Source organism: Drosophila takahashii, chromosome 2R (assembly GCF_030179915.1).
Source record: "Drosophila takahashii strain IR98-3 E-12201 chromosome 2R, DtakHiC1v2, whole genome shotgun sequence".
Lineage (NCBI taxonomy): Eukaryota > Metazoa > Arthropoda > Insecta > Diptera > Drosophilidae > Drosophila > Drosophila takahashii.
Window position 1 is genome coordinate 25012303 of NC_091679.1, and position 19929 is coordinate 25032231.

The 19929-nt window shown below is 48.6% G+C and overlaps 1 protein-coding gene across 1 annotated transcript; it reads left to right on the top strand.

Moving 5' to 3' along the window:
- Nucleotides 1-52: 52 nt before the first annotated feature.
- Nucleotides 53-19919, top strand: LOC108066821 (midasin). Its single transcript, XM_017155503.3, has 13 exons — nucleotides 53-320; nucleotides 378-598; nucleotides 657-1620; nucleotides 2101-2264; nucleotides 2324-7490; nucleotides 8099-8258; nucleotides 8317-10133; nucleotides 10196-16582; nucleotides 17174-17300; nucleotides 17359-17830; nucleotides 17890-17995; nucleotides 18767-19450; nucleotides 19507-19919. The coding sequence occupies exons 1-13, from the start codon at nucleotides 204-206 to the stop codon at nucleotides 19681-19683; spliced, it is 16563 nt and encodes a 5520-aa protein (XP_017010992.3). The 5' UTR covers nucleotides 53-203; the 3' UTR covers nucleotides 19684-19919.
- Nucleotides 19920-19929: the final 10 nt, after the last annotated feature.

Below are 19929 nucleotides of genomic sequence, written 5' to 3' on the forward strand. Positions count from 1 at the left end.
AACAAACCGCCAGACCCTGCCAGACCGCTCGAATTAGAAGGCCTCCGCACAACAGGCTGGCAACCTGCTGATTGTGTCTGCACGTGTTTTGAATTCGCGTGTTTTGCTCTTCATTCCGGGACGTTTTGCTGCAATTTAACAGGATCAAGGCTGAAATATTACTGAAAAATCACTGAGAATAAGGTTGACTAGTTCCCCGAGCGATGGAGGTCAATGCCAGCAAGCTGCGCCTGGGCGCCCAGCGATTGCTGCAGCTGACTGCAAGTGAGTCCGAGGACAACGTGTTTGCCCAAAGTTTGCAGAAGTTTATCAAGAAGCAGGTGAGTTAACTTGTTTTTTATTCTAAGCTATCCCAATCAATCTCTGTTGCACTTTAGAAATACGTTCCCCAGGATGTGGAGCGCCTGTTCCGGACGCTCAGCGAGCAACTGCCTCTGCCCGCCTACACGGTGCCCGTGGCCGTGAGTTTCGAGGAGCAGCTCCTCCTGCTGCTCTCCATGTCGCTCCGCTGGGACTCCGCTGGTCAGACGTTTCGCCAGTATCAGCTGGAGTGTGCGGCGCTGGCCAAGCTCATGGATTTCTCCCTGGATGCACAGAGGTTTGCCTTCTTCAGGGTTTTCCTCTGAAAACAAACTCTAAATCGTTCCCCCTTTCAGATTTGCCAAGAGCTACTTTCACGACAAGCCAGCTCCCTTTGAGAAAATCCAGAGCAACGGCAGTCTGCCCAGTAAAAAATTAAAGAATGGCAGTCCCACCGGCAATCTGGAGGAACTGGAGCTCATCACATGCTGCTATCAGTTGCTGAAAAGTGATACACCCTACTTTCGCGAGCTGTGGGACTGGTCCAGCTTCATAGCCACCTATACGCACAAATCATCCAACCCGAAGACGCAACTTTACTGCAACCACATCATGGCCATGCTCACAAACATGAGCGACACTCAGCTGAACGCCCTGAACGAGCAGATATCCACCAAAACACGTCTGGAGTTCGATCACGAGAAGGAGCAGGCATGGACCAGAGCTAGGAGCACCCTAGGCAGCTATACACCGGAGGCTAGCGATCAACTGCTGAGCATGCAACTGCAGGAAATCAATCGGGATGTGACCAACATCGAGGGCGTTCTGCTGCCCACCTTCAACAAGGAGAACCTGGAGTTCTATGCCAGCACCGATGGCTGTTACGATCGCATTGTGAAGGTGGACTCAACGGTGGTCAATCTGCGAAGCATTGCCCTTGGAGTTGCAGCTGCCAAGCCCATTTGCCTTTCCGGACCCGTGGGCTGTGGCAAAACCACGCTTATTGAGTATCTGGCCCGCAAAACTGGACGCATTTGCCCCAAGCCGAATGAGATTGAAAGCCGCGAGAAAACTCTGAAGAAAGCTGAGGAGGAGGAGCAACTGCTGACACCCAAAAAGAAGCCAAAGACGACAGGAGGAAAGCGAAAGCTGGAGGAGTTGCCGCTGGAGGAACTTATAGACTTGGGTGAGACGACTCAAAGGAATGGATTTTTACGTATTCAGCTGGGAGATCAGACCGATAGCAAAATGCTACTCGGTCAATATCGTTGCACTGATGTGCCCGGGGAATTTGTTTGGCTGCCTGGCGTTCTGACGCAGGTGAGTTGATAATACAGCCCTGCATGAATGGATTCAATGCATTATTTTGAATTTTTTTGTTTTATATGAATGAATTATTTTGAATGTTGAGTTTAAGAATGAATTTGAATTTTGAGTTTAATAGAATTGAATGAATGAATGAACGGCAATTTCTTTTGAAGAAGAAAGGTCCATCATTTTGTGACTAAATCTGCATGAATTTTATTTTGTAAGCAGTTAACATTGACTTGTTAAAAATTTTCCACTTTTTGTTCTCAAAAGAAAGCATAAAAAAATCTGGCAAATTAAAAAAAATCATAAAAATGCATTCATTCATTCAATTCGAAATAAATTAGAAAAATATTCAATTTATTTCATATAGTAAACAAATCAGAAATTTTTGACATACTATAATAAAACAAAAATTGAATGATTCACGCAGGGCTCTAGTTGATAAATCCAATATATATTCCTTACTTAAACACACAATTCTTTTAATAGGCCGTCATGCATGGCTACTGGCTGTTGCTGGAGGATTTAGATGCCGCCACCCAAGACACCTATACAATTCTGAGTAGCCTTCTAGAGCGTCAATGTCTCAGTGTTCCCGGTTTTCGTGATTCCGTGAAAATAGAGCCAGGATTTCAGTTGTTTGTCACAGTGCGGTAAGATAACTTTCAACCAAACATATGCTCATATTTAATAGTTATTTTTTATCCCCTAGAACCAACAAATCAGCCAGCAACTCCGGCCAAAAATCGCTTTACTCCCTGCTGGACAAGTATCTGTATACCATCAATATACTGCCCCTTTCCCGCAATGAACTGTGCAAAGTGGTGAGCATTAATTACCCGAAGCTGGCTACAGTGGCCAATCGGATTGTGGATGTATTCCTCACCTTCTCCAGTGGACATCACTCGTCCGCGGATAATTTGAGGCAGCAGGAATCGGGCGACAAGGCGGACAACACGGAGAAATATGTGGCGCTGCCCTTTGAGCAAGTCTCCCTTTCCTCGAGTCCCAATTCAGGAAGATTGGTGTCTACCCGGGATTTGGTGAAGCTGTGCCACCGCTCCAACTCGCAGTTTTCGGTGACCAGCTCGGAATGTGCGTACTTTGTCTTCCAAAACGCAGTGGATGTGTTTTGTTCGTACCTCTCGCAAAGCAAGGAAAAGATCGCCCTGATCACAAGCATCGGCGCCAAGCTGGGCATCATCCGTTCGCGTTGCGAACATTTCGCCAATGAATACAAACCGGATGTGGAATTCGGACTGGAGCATATAAAGATCGGAAGAGCCAGTCTTTTGGCCAAATCGGAGTTGGAAAATAACGAGAACGGGGATACTTCAGAGCAGGAAATCAAGCGACAAAAGTTGACGCAGAAAACAAAGAGGGCCATTGGTAAAATCAGCACCAAGCGAAGTACCTTTTCGTTCACCCGCCTGGCCAGCTGCATTCTGGAGAGGATTGCCGTGTGTGTGAGCCACTCGGAGCCTGTCCTTTTGGTGGGCGAAACTGGAGTGGGAAAGACTTCTTCCGTGCAATATCTCGCCGAGCGAACGGAACACAAACTGGTGGTGGTCAACATGAACAACCAGTCGGATGTCTCTGATTTGGTTGGCGGCTTCAAGCCCGTCGAACTGAACTACGTTTTGGCTCCACTGCGAAATGAATTCGAGTATCTGCTGAGCGAGACTTTCAATCAGGAGAAGAACCTGCAGTTCCTGCGCCTATTTGCCACCCACTACAACAGTGGACGCCATGCTGTGATCATCCGAACCATGCTCAATATCAGTCTGCAGGTGGCCAAGAATCAGGAACTAAAGCGGCATCAGTTTCTCCCTCGCTGGCAGACGCTGCGGGAAAAGCTGCAGAAGCTGCAGATGCAGCTGGACAAGAGCATCAACATCTCGTTTGCCTTCATCCCGGGTTCTCTGGTGAACTGCATCAGCAATGGCGACTGGGTTTTGTTGGATGAGATTAACTTGGCGTCGGCGGAGACGCTGGAATGTCTTTCTACCATCCTCGAACCGGAGGGCTCCGTGGTGCTCTTGGAACGCGGTGACTTTACGCCCGTTAAACGGCATCCAGACTTCCGCATCTTCGCCTGCATGAATCCCAACACGGATATTGGCAAGAAGGATTTGCCCGTGGGCATACGCAATCGCTTCACCGAGTTCTTTGTGGACGAACTCACAACGGATGCGGATTTGAGTTTGCTGGTCAGCGATTATCTGGCCAATACGGGCATTCAAAGGAAGTCTGTGCACAGCATCGTTCAGTTGTACAAATCCCTGCGTAAGCTGTCGGAGCTTCAGTTGAATGATGGCCTCGGAAATCGACCGGTTTACTCCCTGCGCACACTTTGCCGCAGTTTGAGGATCTGCGCCCGGAATTTGTGCGGCTCCATCGAGCGGAATCTGTACGAGAGCTTCTGCCTGAGTTTTCTCACCCAACTCGATCCGGATTCGCATCATGTGGTGCTACTTCTCATCCAGAATGCGCTGCTGTCGAACGTGAAAGCCGTTTTGAGCAAGCAGTTGCCGCAATTGGGTGAGAACTACTTGGATTTCGAGGGCTACTGGATTCAGCCGGGCAACCTCGAACCGCAGCCCTGCACTCACTACATCCTCACGGAAAGTGTGAGGAAGAACCTAAAGGACTTGGCCCGCATCATCTCGATTGGCAAGCTGCCCATTTTGCTGCAGGGACCCACAAGTGCGGGTAAAACCAGTTTGATTGACTATGTGGCCCGGCGGAGTGGCAATCGCTGTCTGCGAATCAACAATCACGAGCATACGGATCTTCAGGAGTATATTGGTACCTATGCGGCGGACTTGGATGGAAAGTTGACCTTCAGGGAGGGCGTTCTTGTGCAGGCCATGCGCCACGGCTACTGGATTATACTGGACGAGCTCAATCTCGCTTCTACAGATATTCTAGAGGCTCTCAATCGAGTTCTGGACGACAACAGGGAGCTGTATATCGCCGAGACCCAAACGCTGGTGAAGGCCCATCCCAACTTTATGTTGTTTGCTACCCAGAATCCCCCGGGACTCTATGGCGGACGGAAGACCCTGTCGCGTGCCTTCAAGAATCGTTTCATCGAGCTCCACTTTGGGGACATTCCACGCGGCGAGTTGGAGACTATTCTGGAGAAGCGCTGCTTCATTCCACCGACCTACGCTCGCAAGATGGTGCACTGCATGACCCAGTTGCAGCAGCATCGCCAGAACACCTCCAAGCAGGTCTTCACCCTGCGCGATCTCTTCCGCTGGGGCAACCGATACACCCACGCGGATAAATCCCTGCACGAGGACATCAAGTACGACTGGAACCAGCATCTCGTGGAGGAGGGCTATCTGGTTCTGTCCTCGAAGGTTCGCTCGCAGGATGAGCATGATTTAATAGAGAAGACTCTCTTTGCCAACTTCCGCAAGAAGGTGGATCTGCAGCTGCTCTTTGATATCCAAACCGAGAGGGAAAGCTCCTCGATGGTGAGTAGAAAAATCCTCGATGCCATTAGGAACTTTAAGCTGCGCGGCGACATCGTTTGGACGCGGAACATGACGCGCATGGCTGTGGTCACCGCCAAGGCTCTGGAGTTCGACGAACCTGTGCTTCTGGTTGGTCCCACGGGTTGTGGAAAGACCACTGTGTGCCAGTTGCTGGCCAGCATAGCGAATGTCCAGCTGCGAATCCTCAACTGTCACATGCACACCGAGGGAGCGGACTTCCTGGGAGGATTGCGCCCTTGTCGTGGCAAAGAGTCCACTCAATTGTTCGAGTGGGCCGACGGTCCGTTGATATACGCCATGCAAGAGGGCTCCTATTTTATGGCCGATGAGATTTCACTCGCCGAGGATTCAGTGCTGGAGCGGCTTAATTGCATTCTGGAGACGGAACGAACGGTGTTGCTGGCTGAAAAGGGCGGCGTCTCCGAGTTGGATGCCAATCCAGACTTTGTGGTGCAGGCCAAGCCCGGTTTCCAGTTCCTGGCCACCATGAATCCCGGCGGTGACTTCGGCAAGAAGGAGCTGTCACCTGCGCTGAGGAATCGCTTCACGGAGGTCTGGTGCCTGCCCTCGGACAACAAGGAGGACCTCATTGAGATTGCCTACAACTGCATGAGCCGGCAAAAGGAGCAAAAGATTAACACCCATAAAGTGGCCGAGTATCTGGTGGAAATAGTGCTCCACATTCGCGACACCAACGAGAAGTTCAAGTTTTCAGTGCGTGACATTTTGGCCTGGGCCAATTACATGGTCAGCAATGGAAATCTGAGCTTTGCCGAGCAGGCCATATTTGGGCTGGAAACTATCTTTCTTGATGCTCTGGAAATGCTGCCCCATGAATCACAGGAGCAGGTGGAGCTGCTTAAATCCAGTATAGTTAGTCAGGCCATCAAACAGGCGGGGGTAATCCTCAACGAAAACTTTACCTTGGAGGAGATAACCAAGAAGCGAGGACTCGAAGTCCAGTTGGATGGAAGCCGCTTCGGCATTCGTCCCTTTTTCATTGATGTTAACCAGGAGCGCGAGAAGCCGGTTAAAAATGACTTCCTCTTCGATGCTCCCACTACCAAGCAGAATCTATTCCGTCTGCTATCCGCGCTTTCCCTTCAAAAGCCAGTGCTCCTGGAGGGACCACCTGGTGTGGGCAAGACTTCCATTGTGGAGAGCATTGCGGCAGCTATTGGCTATCAAATTGTGCGCATTAATCTCTGCGAACACACCGATTTGGCTGATTTGTTTGGAACTGATCTGCCGGCTGAGGATAACTTGCTGGAATCAAATGCAGGATCCGCCGACCGCCAAATAGGCAGCTTTGTGTGGCGCGATGGTCCGCTTCTGGCCGCCTTGAAGGCCAGGAACACCTGGATTCTGCTGGACGAACTGAATCTGGCCCCACAATCCGTGCTGGAGGGTCTCAATGCGGTACTGGATCATCGCGGAGAAGTCTACATACCGGAGTTAAACAAGAGTTTCCATTTGGCGGGCTCCACTCGGATTTTCGCCTGCCAGAATCCTCTAAAGCAAGGCGGCGGACGCAAGGGATTGCCCCAATCCTTCCTCAATCGCTTCACCAAAGTCTATCTGCGCAAGCTATCCACCCAGGATCTGCTGCATGTGGTGAATGTGAAGTACGGAAAGTACTTTGATCAGTTAAATGAGTATTTCGTAAAGTTGTTGGACTGCAAAACTGGAGGTAATCTTTTTGAGCGATACTCTGGAAAGGGAGAATCGGGAATTTCGAATTCCTTCGATTTGACTGCTCGTTTGGTGCGTTTTTCGGAGCAACTTGATCGCGGAGTGGCCTCCATGGAGTTTGGCTACAAGGGCGGCCCTTACGAGTTCAACCTGCGTGATATTCTTCGCTGGTGCGATCTGCTTCACAACCCGAAAACTGGCTTCATTATGGCGATCTCACCTTGCTTCCACTTCGCCTTCAAGGATTTCTTGCTCACTCTCTACGAGAGGATGCAGTTGGTCTACTACCAGAGGATGCGCTGCGACCAAGATAAGTTGTACATCCGAAATGTCTTCTCAGAAGTTTTCCAATGCGATGCGGAGCAACTGAATCAGGTTTCGGACGATGTTGCTCTCTATTGGACAGCAGACAAGGTCTATCTCAACGATGTGGTGTTGGAGCGGGAACAAGTGGATGCCCTGGACTTGGCGACGCGACAGGAACGGGCTCCTTTGCTGCTGGACAGCCAGAGGCAGCTGCTCAAGCAAATCGTCGAGACTGTGCACATGGAGAAGCCTCTACTGCTGTGCGGATCTACAGATAGCGGCAAGACCAAGTTGATCGATGCCCTCTGTGTGCTCTCGAATCGTCTGTGCAACACGGATATCATTGATGACTCCGTAACTGGTAGTTTCCAGCAGGTGAGATTTTTAAGTTAGTCTACCACAGTTCGGAAAATAGCACACACTGTAAATAACTAGTGTTATTAACATGTTAAATGTCAAAGTGTTAGGTTCAAAAAAAGTTATTGACATGTGTGTTAAAAATTGTAGTCTACATATGTTAGAAAGTGTTTATTTATTTATATAAAGCAAACGGAAAGTTAAAACTATTAGCTAACTAAGATTAAGAGCTCTAGCAGCTAAGGCCTTCAGCTCGTCTGAGGTGTCCATTTAGATACATTTTTATTTTATAATTGTCGATTTACATTTTGAGCTTAATTTGGGCTTTTTCAAGGTGTCGAATTAGATACATTTTTATTTATTATTTGAATTTACATTTTGAATTTAATTCGGGCTTTTTCATGAAATGAGATGAATTTAATGACGTTGTCGGGAGTTGGTTTACTGTGTTATTTACACGACGTGTTATTAACACGACGTGTTTTTTACACTTTTGTGTAAAACACAAAACAACTTTGCTCCCACTGTAAATTACAATTTTTCATGTTTTTAACATTTGTGTCAAATTCCGAACCCTGTAATCTACAGGTTTATCTTTGTTAATAATAATGTTTTTCCCAAACTAGATTGATTTAAATCGTCATCTGGAAGTGATTTACAAGAAAGTGGAGTCGCTTGTCTTTGCCAGTGTTCAACGGGCATTTGTCCATCAGACGCAGGCCGAGTTTGTGGAAGAGTTGTGGAACAACTGGAGCAGCTACAATAGACTTGCCAAGGTGACAGCAGGTAAGTGTAAATCTTCGATCCAATCCAATCGTTTCTAAAGTATCCTATTTCTTTTTAGAGTCCCAACAGCACAGTGTGTTGGATGAACTGAAATTGTTCAGCGAGCGACTGGGATCTCTAGGTAAACTGATAGAGGTACTGGAGAAAACACCTAAGAACTTCCAAGTGGAGGCCATCAACAAGTTGCCAGAAACTAAGTCCCAGCTGCTGTTACTTCAAGCCTACATAAAAACGGCGGATTCCCTTAACACCGGAGGATCTTTCGAATGGGTGGACTCCCAAATTGTGTCCTCATTAAAGTGCGGCCAATTCATCTTGCTGGAGCATGTGAACCTGTGCTCCTCGGCCGTTCTGGATCGTCTGAATCCGGTATTTGAGCCAAATGGAAGCTTACTGATCGCTGAGAAAGGAATAAGTGCACAGGACAGCGCTGAGGTGGTTTACAAATCAACAAATTTCCGTGCTTTCCTCACTGTCGATCCCAAGAATGGTGAACTGTCGCGTGCCATGCGCAACCGATGTGTGGAGCTTTCCTTGTCCAGGGATTCCTACTCAGTCGATGATATGCGCGCATTTGTTCATGAGCAAGGTGTGCATCAAATGGAGGCTATAGATTGCATCCTGGGAGTTCATAGGAGCGTCAGTCAGCTGACCGAGTTCAATAACTACTCCATTTCGCACCTTACGCAGTTTGCTTTCCTGAGCGCCGCCTACAAGAGGATTGGCTATCATCTGAAACGTGCTATTTATGTGGCCGCCATGGAGGTTTATGTGTACTCGGCCAACACGGATTTGATGGGCTATGGATTGTCTTATTACCAAAACAAACTGCGCGAAGTGGTGCTGGCACAAACCGAAGCGTTTGTGGAAGAAGCTTCTGTCCAGGAGAATTTACTTAGCGATGTTATACTCAGTTCTGGAAACCTAAACTCCTTGACATTGATCAAACTCCAGGCTGTCGCACTGAAGGTGTTATTGAATGGATCCTCGGAAGAAAGTATTCCCCAAAAGCAGTTGGCTGCTCTCTTCCAAGAAATGGAGAACCTAAAACTGAATCATTTAAAGCCACAGCAACTCATTCGACACTTTCTTTATATACTTTACGAGTCATCGGCCTTTGGGGATTTGGAACTAAGGCATCTGTACTTGCAACCTTGGTTGTCGAAGCACACATCTATCCAAGAGTTGTCGCTGAATTTCTACACTTGCCTGCAAAATAGATGCAACAGTGTCGAAGGAGCTTTGGTCAATCTGCCCTGGAATCAAACACTCTTCCCAAGACTCCGTGACTACTCAACCCAAGATGGATTCTCAGTGCTAAATCCTTTAAATCTGAGCGCTTTGCTTCTGGCGCGCCTTGTGGTTGATGACATACCCCCTTATTCAGTAACAAAAGTAGACCACATGAATGCTTTGCAGTACTCACAGGCGCTCCTCGAGGAAAGAGTGACTGCAAAGTACTCGAATGATTTCCTAGCCAATCTTGCGAGTTTGCTCGAGGTTCTACATACCTGCTTACTGGAGGATTTGAAGACAGCTAGCTTGGATCTGCCGCAATATGCACAATTGGTGACACGCTTCCATTGGTTTAATCGCATCCTGGCCACCGCGCAGCAGAAGCTGCTGTACAACAATGAGCTACACGTTCCGCTGATGCACAAGCTGGTGCTCCATTTTCAGTGGCTCGAGAAGCACCTTCTGATTACCTTAAACGCATTGAACGCTAACAATCACTTTGATAGGATGCGTAGCATTGTAATTAATGTTGTTAGAATCAAAAAGTACATCGAGGAGACTAGAAGGCCTCTGAACGTGATTAGCAAGATTTATTCAAAGCAGTTCACCCAGTTTCAGCCCTATTACCAAGATCAACAGGTGAGTAAAGTGTAGGTACTTTTAAATAGTTTATTATAATAATGTATTCCCTTAAAACATAGATCATTCTCCACAATGAATTGGAGGAATTGGAAAAATTACTATGTGTGGTACCAAGCTACGGAAATTTGGAGTTGTCTTCCTGGCTCAAAAGATGGCAGCTTCTTCGATCTGATGAGGCCAACAAGTGGCGCTCCTTCTTGCGTAAGAACATCCATGGATTTCAACTAAAGCCTTTTGAATTGAGTGGCTCCCTGCCGAATGAGACACTGCAATTAGTCCTGGTAAAGCTGCAAGCGAAGTTAAAGGAAGCTCAGGAAAACCAGGCAGAGAATGGATTCGATTTGGAGTTGGACCTCAATAGTCTTAAGACTCTTCTAGAAACCGAAACGGATGGGAGTCAATCATATATTAACCCAGAAGAAGTATCTACCAATTCGCCACAACTTTTACTTGCCGCTTTAAGAGAATTATTTATGGAGCGACTGTTGATGGGAACTCTGCGAGAAGACTTTGACGAGCAAGTGAATCCCCTGTTCACGGATCAGTTGCTGACCTTGAACAGTAATCTTTGGCAGTGCCTGAAAACGCTCGAGAGCGCTCCTCATTCCGAAGTGTCTAGTGCCTGGATTGAACTCAAGAAGGGATTAAACGGGCTGCAGGACCAGGAGGAGTTTGCAAGGCTTCTCGAAACAATTGGTAGCAGCTACAAAGGACTACGTACTTATCAAAGGCAGTACCGCAACTCTATTCAATGCTATCAGTTGGAGAATCTATCCACCCGTCTGGATTGCGTGCAAGGTCCTTCAGAAGAGGGCAGCGCGGAAATATCCAGTCGATTCAGCTATCAGGGTCCAGCTTTATCGGGCGTATTCCTATCACTGATATGTCAACCAAATGGACAGCTGCGATCGGTACCCTTGAGCGAATTGCAGGAATGGCGATCCTCCCTGCAGCAAACACGACATCTGCTTTGGGAGAACTCTCAGCTACTGAGTCCCACCTACAGCCAAAGGATTAATAATTTGTCGCAAGTGCAGGAAAGTGCCAGTCAACTGCTACAAGAGTTGGAATATGTGAGGCACCTAAGTCGGGAGGAGCAGAAACCCAACCCAGGCTTCGATAGCTGCGCCAAAGAACTGGAGATGTTGTTTGAAAATCTGCAGAAAGACGATATCAACAAGGACTCCATGACGACAGCTTTTGATGTTTCGCTAACCAATGCGCTGGTGGGAGCCATTGAGCTGTGCCTGCTCACCAATGCCCCGTTGATCGATCCCGTGGAGAAGAATCGCCTGAAGAACCAATATGTAGCGGAGGATATCGATTGCCTTAGCACTCTAACTACCGCCTATGATTTCATGAAGATTATAATGAAGTACCGGCACTTTGGCGACGAAATATGCCATCAACTGGAGGTCAGCTTGAAGACCGCTCACCAGCGGCAGCAGCAGCTCTCCCAGAAGTTGGCCCTGCGTCCGGAACAGTGTCTGTATGCCTCGCTCGTCCAGGATCTCACTCACTTCCTGCACTCAAATGGCGATTGCGAGTCGCTGTACAAGCTGTTCCAGCTTATTAGCTCGGAATGGGAAGGCTTCAAAGGATCCCTCGCGGCGACGCAGGCGCAGCTCAAGAGCAGCACAGAGGTTCTGGGTAAACTGGAGCTCTGGCTAGCCAATGCCCAGCGGTTCGTGCATCACACCCTCTCCAGGTACTCTGCGTACTACCAGGACTTTGTAGAGCCCATTAAGTGTGCTGTGAACCAGATGCGATTCGGCTTGGAGTCCCTAAAGGTGATCCTTGCCAGGGTGCAGAAGGCAGGCAGTGTTTCGCAGGCGGAACAGCTGCAGCAGGTAATCGGGGACATAGTTCAGTTCCCATCCCAGCAGCCGCTGGTTATAAGGAACAGCAGGCTCTACGGATTACTGGCCGAACTGCCGCACAGCGAATACGAGTACTTCCGCCTGCTGAAAGCCAAGCTGAGTGAGCTGAGCAACTACATCTCGCTGGGCAGTGTGATAGACGAGACCACCTTTGCGGCCTACGACGATGCGTTGGGTATTTGCAACCAGACGTGGCAGCAGGAAGAGCAGCGGCGCTGTCAACTCAAGGCGGAGGCAGAGAGTCTGTATGTGACCAAGACCAAGGGAGGAGTGGACAGTGAGGAGCTTATTGAGATGCAGGAAATCGAGCAGAACTTCCCAACGAATTTAGACGAGGACTTTGCCGAGTTCGTGGCACAACCTACTCTGGAACAGGTCCTCAAACTGGACAAGAAGGCCAGTGCCAAGGCCAAGCAGGCACAGATTGTGCTGGAAGAGGATTATGCCTTCCTGGCGCGCAATTTCATCGATGTGATGGTGCAGCATACTCCGGTTTATTATAGAGAACTACCCAAGTTGTCGAAGGAATCGGAGCTGCGTCTGCTCGATCCTTACCAAGCTCGCTTCCAGGTCTTTGCTCACCTGCATGGCCACTACAAGACTGCACTGGGATCCAATCTGGATGAGAGGGCCTGCAATGGACTGGCCTTTGGACTGGCGCTGCAGCAGAAGCAGCTCAAGGACATTGAATTGGAGGAGGGAGTTTCCAGTTCCCCCTACGATTTCTACAAGGATTCGAATATAAGTGAAATTCAAAGTTGCCTGGATGTCATGGAGCGGATAGAGAAGCGTGTGCTGGAGCAACTGGAGCAGTATCCCGAGCACGCAGGACTGGCGGACATTAAGCTGGTCATCTCACGCATCCGTCGACTGCCTGCGCATGCGCCTGTGGTTCGTTTCAACACGGGATTCCAGCTGCTGCGACAGAAGTTGGCCCTCTGGAATGAGGTGGCCCACAGGAACAACAATCTGGTGTCGGAGGAAATCGAGGTGGCCGAGTTTGTCCAACGCTGGACGAGATTGGAGCTGCAGCACTGGCGCAATTGCCTGGGACAAACGGCCGGCCAAGTGGAGTTGCAGGCCTATCGCTACTGGTTCTTCATCTACAACTTGCTGCAGCAGTTCCTCCAGCAAAAGCAAATGGATCAGTCCTATACGGACATCAAGTTTGCGGAACAACGCTTCGCCCAGGAGCAATTGCTGGATGCCCAGGACCTGGGAGAATCGCAGCGCCTGGAGCTGCCCCAAGTGGTGCGCATTTTAAGGCAGTTTGTGGAGGCCTCCTGCTACGGTGACTTCCACATTCGGATGGAGCTCCTCCACGGATTCGAGCTGTATCTGCACAATGTGGAGAGGGCCGGAAAGATTGAGGGATTGCCTCCTCTCATCGCAGCGGTGCACAATCTCCAGCTGTACTTCTCGCAGTTTACTGGCGAGATTGCGGACTCGGCAAAGTCGCGGCGCCTGCCCATCGAAAAGAAGCTAAAGGAGTTTGTGAAGATCCAGAGCTACAGCAAGGACCTCAGCTACTTTAGCATGCGCAACAGTGTGGCCAGTGTGCATCGTAACCTTAACAAGTTCCTGAAGGAATACCGACTGGCGCTGCAGGAGAAGATCACCGAGGTGTTCCAGCCCAAGGATGCCACCGCCAAGGACTACACCTTTGGCACGGACAAGGGCAAGGGTTTGAGGAACTACAACAAGATTAAGTACCTAAACGCGGAGCGACAAATGTTCGTGGCCAGTGAGAAGCTGCTGGAGAAGTTTGCCATCCCGGAGGAGTTTGTGTCGGAGAATGCACTGCTGCAACGGATGGAGAAGCACTTCAAAACTGCGCGACATGTGGTTCGGGAAACCTTAGGGCAGGTTCCCTACGGCGAGCTAATCACGGACCTCGATGACTTGCTGGCCAGCCAGTTGGAGCGATGTGAGCACTTGCGCTCCCTCAACGTGGATCGATCGAAGGAGCGGCCCCAGCAGAAGCAGGAGGCCAAGCAGATTCTCCAGCAAAAGCGCAAGGCTCTCACGGATCTGTTCAAGATGCTCCATCGGCTGGGTGCCAACTATAAGACGGGACTTTTGGAGCTCTCTCTGCGCACCGAGTTCGAGGATTTCCAGCTTTCTCCCTACAACATTCGTACCATGTTGCCCCGACTGCATCCCAGTGCCCAGCAGTTGGACGAGCACCTGGACCTGTACTACATGAAGAGTGTATTCAAGTTGAAGCTGCTGCAAAACATTATGCTGACCCCGCTTTCGGAACTGGGACCCCCGAATATAGAACGCATCAAGGGCTTTGCTGTGGACCTGTTCCTTTTAGTGCAGCAGCAGCGGGAGCAGCTTTCCGGAGCCACCAAGGAGCTGCATGAGCTGAGGAATTCGCTGGACAGCTTGCGTAAGCTGGCTGAGATTGTCCCGCAGGCCGAGAATAACTTAAAGGCCCTGAACTTTGTGAGGAGTGCTGATGTGGCAGCGGAAATAAAACGTAATCTCTGCCAGATTCACTACGTCTTCAAGCAGTGGAAGCTGCTGCTTAGTTGTGCCCCCAGCACATTCAACGAAAACTCCGGCAACAGCTTACTCATAAGGACAATTCCCTTGCCACAGAATGAACTGCAGGACTTGAGTAGACAGATCCTAGGCAGCAGCCAAAAATTGCTAAGCGAAGTTAACGCCGCCAACTTGGAGTTCCTGTCCTGCGAGAAGTGCGACTATTACCAGAAGAGCTATCAGCAAATCCTCCAGACCATTGAGAAGACCTTGGAAACTCTACGAGCTGGACAAAATGATCATTTGCCGTTGGCGCAGCCGCTCATCGAGCTCCTGGCCAGCCTGCGGGTGGAGACGACCACCGAGATTACCTCCGAGTCCACAGATCTGAGCAATGCGGACACAGAGCTGGCCAACATTGCGCACAGTGTGCTGATCTCGCTGCAGAAGATTTACAAGCACCACTCGAAGACCGAGGAAGGACAGGAGAATGGCGAAACAAAGGAGGAGGATCAAGAGTCTAAGGAGGCGCTGCAAGAGCAGCACCTGAAGAAATGCCTCACTGGGGAACTGGCCTCCGATTGGCAACAGCTAAGCCTGCCCCGCGTGCTCGGAAAACTATCCAATGTGCTCCTGGTGCTGAAGCACTCGGATGCCGATGAAAACCAGGATAAGCTACTCTGCGTACGACGAGCCGTAGGTCTGCTGCCCATTCTGGAGCAGTACCAACTACTGGCGGACTACCTGCTGCTCCAGCAGCTGGCCACCCACAAGGTCTCCGCCAAGATGCTGTCCATAGTGCTGACCGTTTTCGTGGAGATCGGCAGCAAGGGCTTCTGTGTGCCGCCGGATCTCATGCAAGACGAGGAGGGACAGTCGAAGCAGGACAATAAGAACGGCGAGGGATTCGGCCTGGAGGATGGCACGGGGGAGAACGACGCCTCGGATAAAATCGAGTCCGAGGATCAGCTGGACGATGCCAAGCGGCCGGAGGATCGAAAGGACGAGGGCGACAAGCAGGAGCCGGACTGCAAGGAGGAGAAGGGCATCGAGATGAGCGACGACTTTGACGCCAAGATGCAGGACGTGGAGAAGCCCGAGGAGGATGACAGCGGGGAGTCCGAAGAAGAGGAGGATCTCAACAAGGAGATGGGCGAAACGGAGGAGGGAGCCGAAAAGCTGGACGATCAGATCTGGGGCGATGACGAGGAGGAGAAGCCCGAGGAGGAGGAGGAACCCGAGATGAACGAGGAGGATCAGGGCAAGGGCAGCAAGGATGAGAAGGATGCGCACAACGATCTGGACACCAAGAACGATGCGGCCAAGGAGGATGGCAAGGATGAGCACGAGAAGGACGGCTTGGACGCCACCAATGAGCCGAGCGGCGAGGACAAGCGCAAGGAGCAGGCGAAGGACATTGACGACATGAAGGAGCCCGAAATGGACGAGGAGCAGACAAATGCCATGCACAACGAGCTGGAGGAGCCGCCAGAGCCCGAAGAAATGGACCTGGGCGATATGAATAACGTGGACGAGGGCCACGACGATCAGGAGGAGCAGCCCACCGACGAGAATCCCTTTGACATCGACGCCATGAAGGAGAACATGCAGCCGGCCGAGGAACCAGAGGCGGATGGCGACGAGGAGCCAGCTGCAGAGGAGGAAGGCGACCCCCAAAGCGACGGCAGCGACTCTGAAGAAGATGAGGCGGGCACGGAATCAAAGGCCGGTCCAGAAGATCAGGCCGATGGTGAAGATGCCACTCCCGAGGAGGAAAAAGAAGAGCCGGAAACACAGACACGCGGTGAAATCGATGACGAGGATGAACAAAAACCGGAGGACGCTCCTGAGGATCCGAAGGAGGAGGAGAAGCGCGAGGAGAAGCCGGAGCAGCACTCGCAGTCCAAGGACAAGGCCAGCAAGGAGGAAAATGTCCAGTCCATGCCGGAAACCGATCAGAGCAGTTCGGCGGACCAGGTGCAGCAGCCTCAAGATCCGGATATCAAGCAGGACCAGAAGCTCGATGAACAGGAGACTGGCGAGGAAAAGGATGGCGTCGGCCAGGCGGAGAACGATGTGAGTATTAGACCCCTGCGTGAATCATTCAATTTTTGTTTTATTATAGTATGCCATGAAATTTCTGATTTGTTTAATTTAATTTTATGTGAAATAAATTGCATGTTTTTCTAATTTATTTCGAACTGAATGAATGAATTAATAATTTTTATGATTCTTTTGAATTTTCCAGAAATGGAAAATGTTAACTGCATAGTAAATAAAATTTAGGCAGATTTAATCACAAAATTGAATTATTTGAATTATTTCGGAATTCATGCCATTCATTCATTCAATTCTATTAAACTCAAAATTCAAATTCATTCAATTTTAATAAACTCAAAATTCTAATTAATTCTTAAAATAAATATAATTCTGGCAGATTTAATCACAAAATTATGGGCCTTTCTTCTTCTAAAGAAATTGTAGCTTGAGTTATTTCGGAATTCATGACATTCATTCATTCAATACTATTAAACTCAAAATTCAAATTCATTCAATTCTATTAAACTCAAAATGCTAATTAATTCATTAATTCATTGAATCCATTCAGTCAGTATCAGCTATCTTTGCATTTCATTCATCTGTTTCTAAATAAAATCAAAATTGCAGACCAACGATGGCGGCCACCAGGGCATCGCGGAAACCCAGGAAACGGTCTCCCAGGAGGATCGTAAAAACGAAAGGCAAACGCAGGAGAAGCGCAAGCAGGGACGAACCAACGAGGAGAGATCCTTGGGTAAAGTCATGATTATTATTCGCATTATACAACTCCTTAATCTTAATACTTATTCCAGGCGAAGCGGAGCAAAACAAACTGAAGCAGCTGAAAACAATTGACCAACTGAAGGAATCCAAAGAATCGGACGACGCTGAGCAAGAGAAGCCGGAATCCAGTGAGCAGGCGGAGGCTGAGGAGTATCAGCATGTGAAGGAGCCGAAAAATAGCGACAAAACCACGCTGGATAATGCCACCGAAGAACAGTCGAAGAAAATCCAGCACCAGGAGGATGAGCCACCGAAGGAAGAGGAAACCGAGGCGGAGAATGCGGATGAGTTGATGGAAACCGAAGAGCCAGCAGCCGATCCAGAGGATGATGCTCAACTCGAGCAGCTGGGCGCCGAAAAGACGGAGCAAAAGTCCGACAAGCCCTCGAAAACAGAAAAGTCAAAGGAGCGCTTGGAAACCCCGGAGGCCATGGAGATTGAAGGCGAGGTGGTGGCCACCATGACGGTTCCACGCAGCTCGGAGACTACGGCGCACAGCAAGTGAGTATTAAAAGCTTATTTTCTCCGGGATTTATTTATGCAAATCTTTATTTCAATAGCCTCGAAATCCTTTTGGACAAAAGCTCGCACGCAGAGGAGCTGAGCTCAGCGGAACAGATTGAGCTGCGGCAACAATATCAACAGCAGTTGACCACATTCCGAGGAGTAAGTACCACGCTTTGACCACGAAGTGTCCATAGTATGTCCATTACAAATCTAGTTTTTACGCATCTTAAGAGATATTGTAAGTTTAACCGTTTTATTATGCTTATCTAAGTTAAAATACACCATTTTAGTTGGTTTTAACTTTAAAATACACAATTTTAATTGGTTTTAACTAGAGCCCTGCATGGGTATACAAAATGGCTTATTTGGGTATCCAAACCAAATTTCAGGTCAAGTAGGTCAGGCTTTCTTTTTAAAAAATTACCTACCCAACCTGACCCCAAAAATTTCAGGTGGTTTGGGTTTGGGTAAATTTTACCCATTTACCCAAATACCCAAACCCAAACGACCCAAGTCAAATGGGTTCTAGTAGATCAGTTCAGGTTTAAGGTTACCCAAAGAAAAAAATTGATTTTTAAATAAGACGATGATTACCATTTTCACAGCTCATCGACCCGTCGTGAATTCTTAAAGGTGGTTATTTGTGTATAATATTTAAAACTAAAGGATACGATATATCGACATTTGTTTCCACTTCTTCCGCCCATGCGAATTCTTGTGGTCTTCAAATATTACAGTTTATGATCCACAAAAACATACTCTTTAGAGCAAGATAAAGAATTCGCGGTTTTTGAAAAATCAATATAGAATATATCTTTAGGTTTCTTTAGTTAAGTTATGTATGATCCACACAAATATATCCTCTTAATCCTAAGAATTCGCGGTTTTTGAAGAATCAATAATAATACTCTATGTTACGTTTTACTCCAGGCACAGCCGCAGCACGAGGATTACGAGAGCTGGCAGGGCATCTCCAATCGAATGACTCAGAATGCCCGTGAACTCTGCGAGCAGCTGCGCCTCATCCTGGAGCCCACCAAGTGCACGCGGCTAAAGGGCGACTACCGCACTGGACGGCGCATCAACATGAAGAAAATCATCCCATACATCGCATCGCAGTTCCGCAAGGACAAGATCTGGCTGCGACGCACGAAGCCGGCGCAGCGAGACTACAAAATCACCATTGCCATTGACGATTCCAAGTCGATGCACCACAACAACTCCAAGACGCTGACTCTGGAGGCAATCTCCCTGGTTTCGCAGGCGTTGACGCTGCTGGAGAGTGGCCGTTTGAGCATTGTATCCTTCGGAGAGGCGCCGCAGATCATTTTGAATCACACGGAGCAGTTTGACGGGCCGCGCTTAGTGAATGCCCTGAATTTCGCCCAAGACAAGACCAAAATAGCCGGCCTGCTGGACTTTATGCGCACTGCCAATGCGGAGGAGAGCGGCTTGGGCGGCGACAATGGTCTGTTTGAGAACCTCTTGCTCATCCTCAGCGATGGACGAAATATATTTAGCGAGGGTGCGCAGAAAGTCAAGAACGCCATCAAGCTGGCGCGGCTGCAGCGCATCTTCCTGGTTTACATCATAATAGATAATCCGGATAATAAGGTATATTGCTTGGAAAACATCCCTTATAAACTTTACTAATTTCCGATTACTTTTAGAACTCAATTATGGACATACAACATGTGGCGGTGAACGCAGATGGATCTGTGAACATTAGTTCCTACCTGGACAGCTTCCCATTCCCCTACTATGTGATTGTTAGGGACCTCAACCAACTGCCGCTGGTGCTCAGCGAGGCCATGAGACAATGGTTCGAGCTGGTCAACAGCGAGTAACTCTCCTTCCAATAACTGACATAATTTCAAATAGTCTATGAGTCTAAAGGCTTTCTTGATGAATTATCGCGAAGATAACATTTTTTTCTTTATAAGTAGTACTTAGACATACATGTAAATAATAAGGTGTACAAATTGAAAATGTATCCATTTTTATTTTTTCCCCGATATTTACAAATATCATACTTTTTACAATACAAACATGTATATACAAAACGTCACTTGGATTATTAAAACCATTTAAAA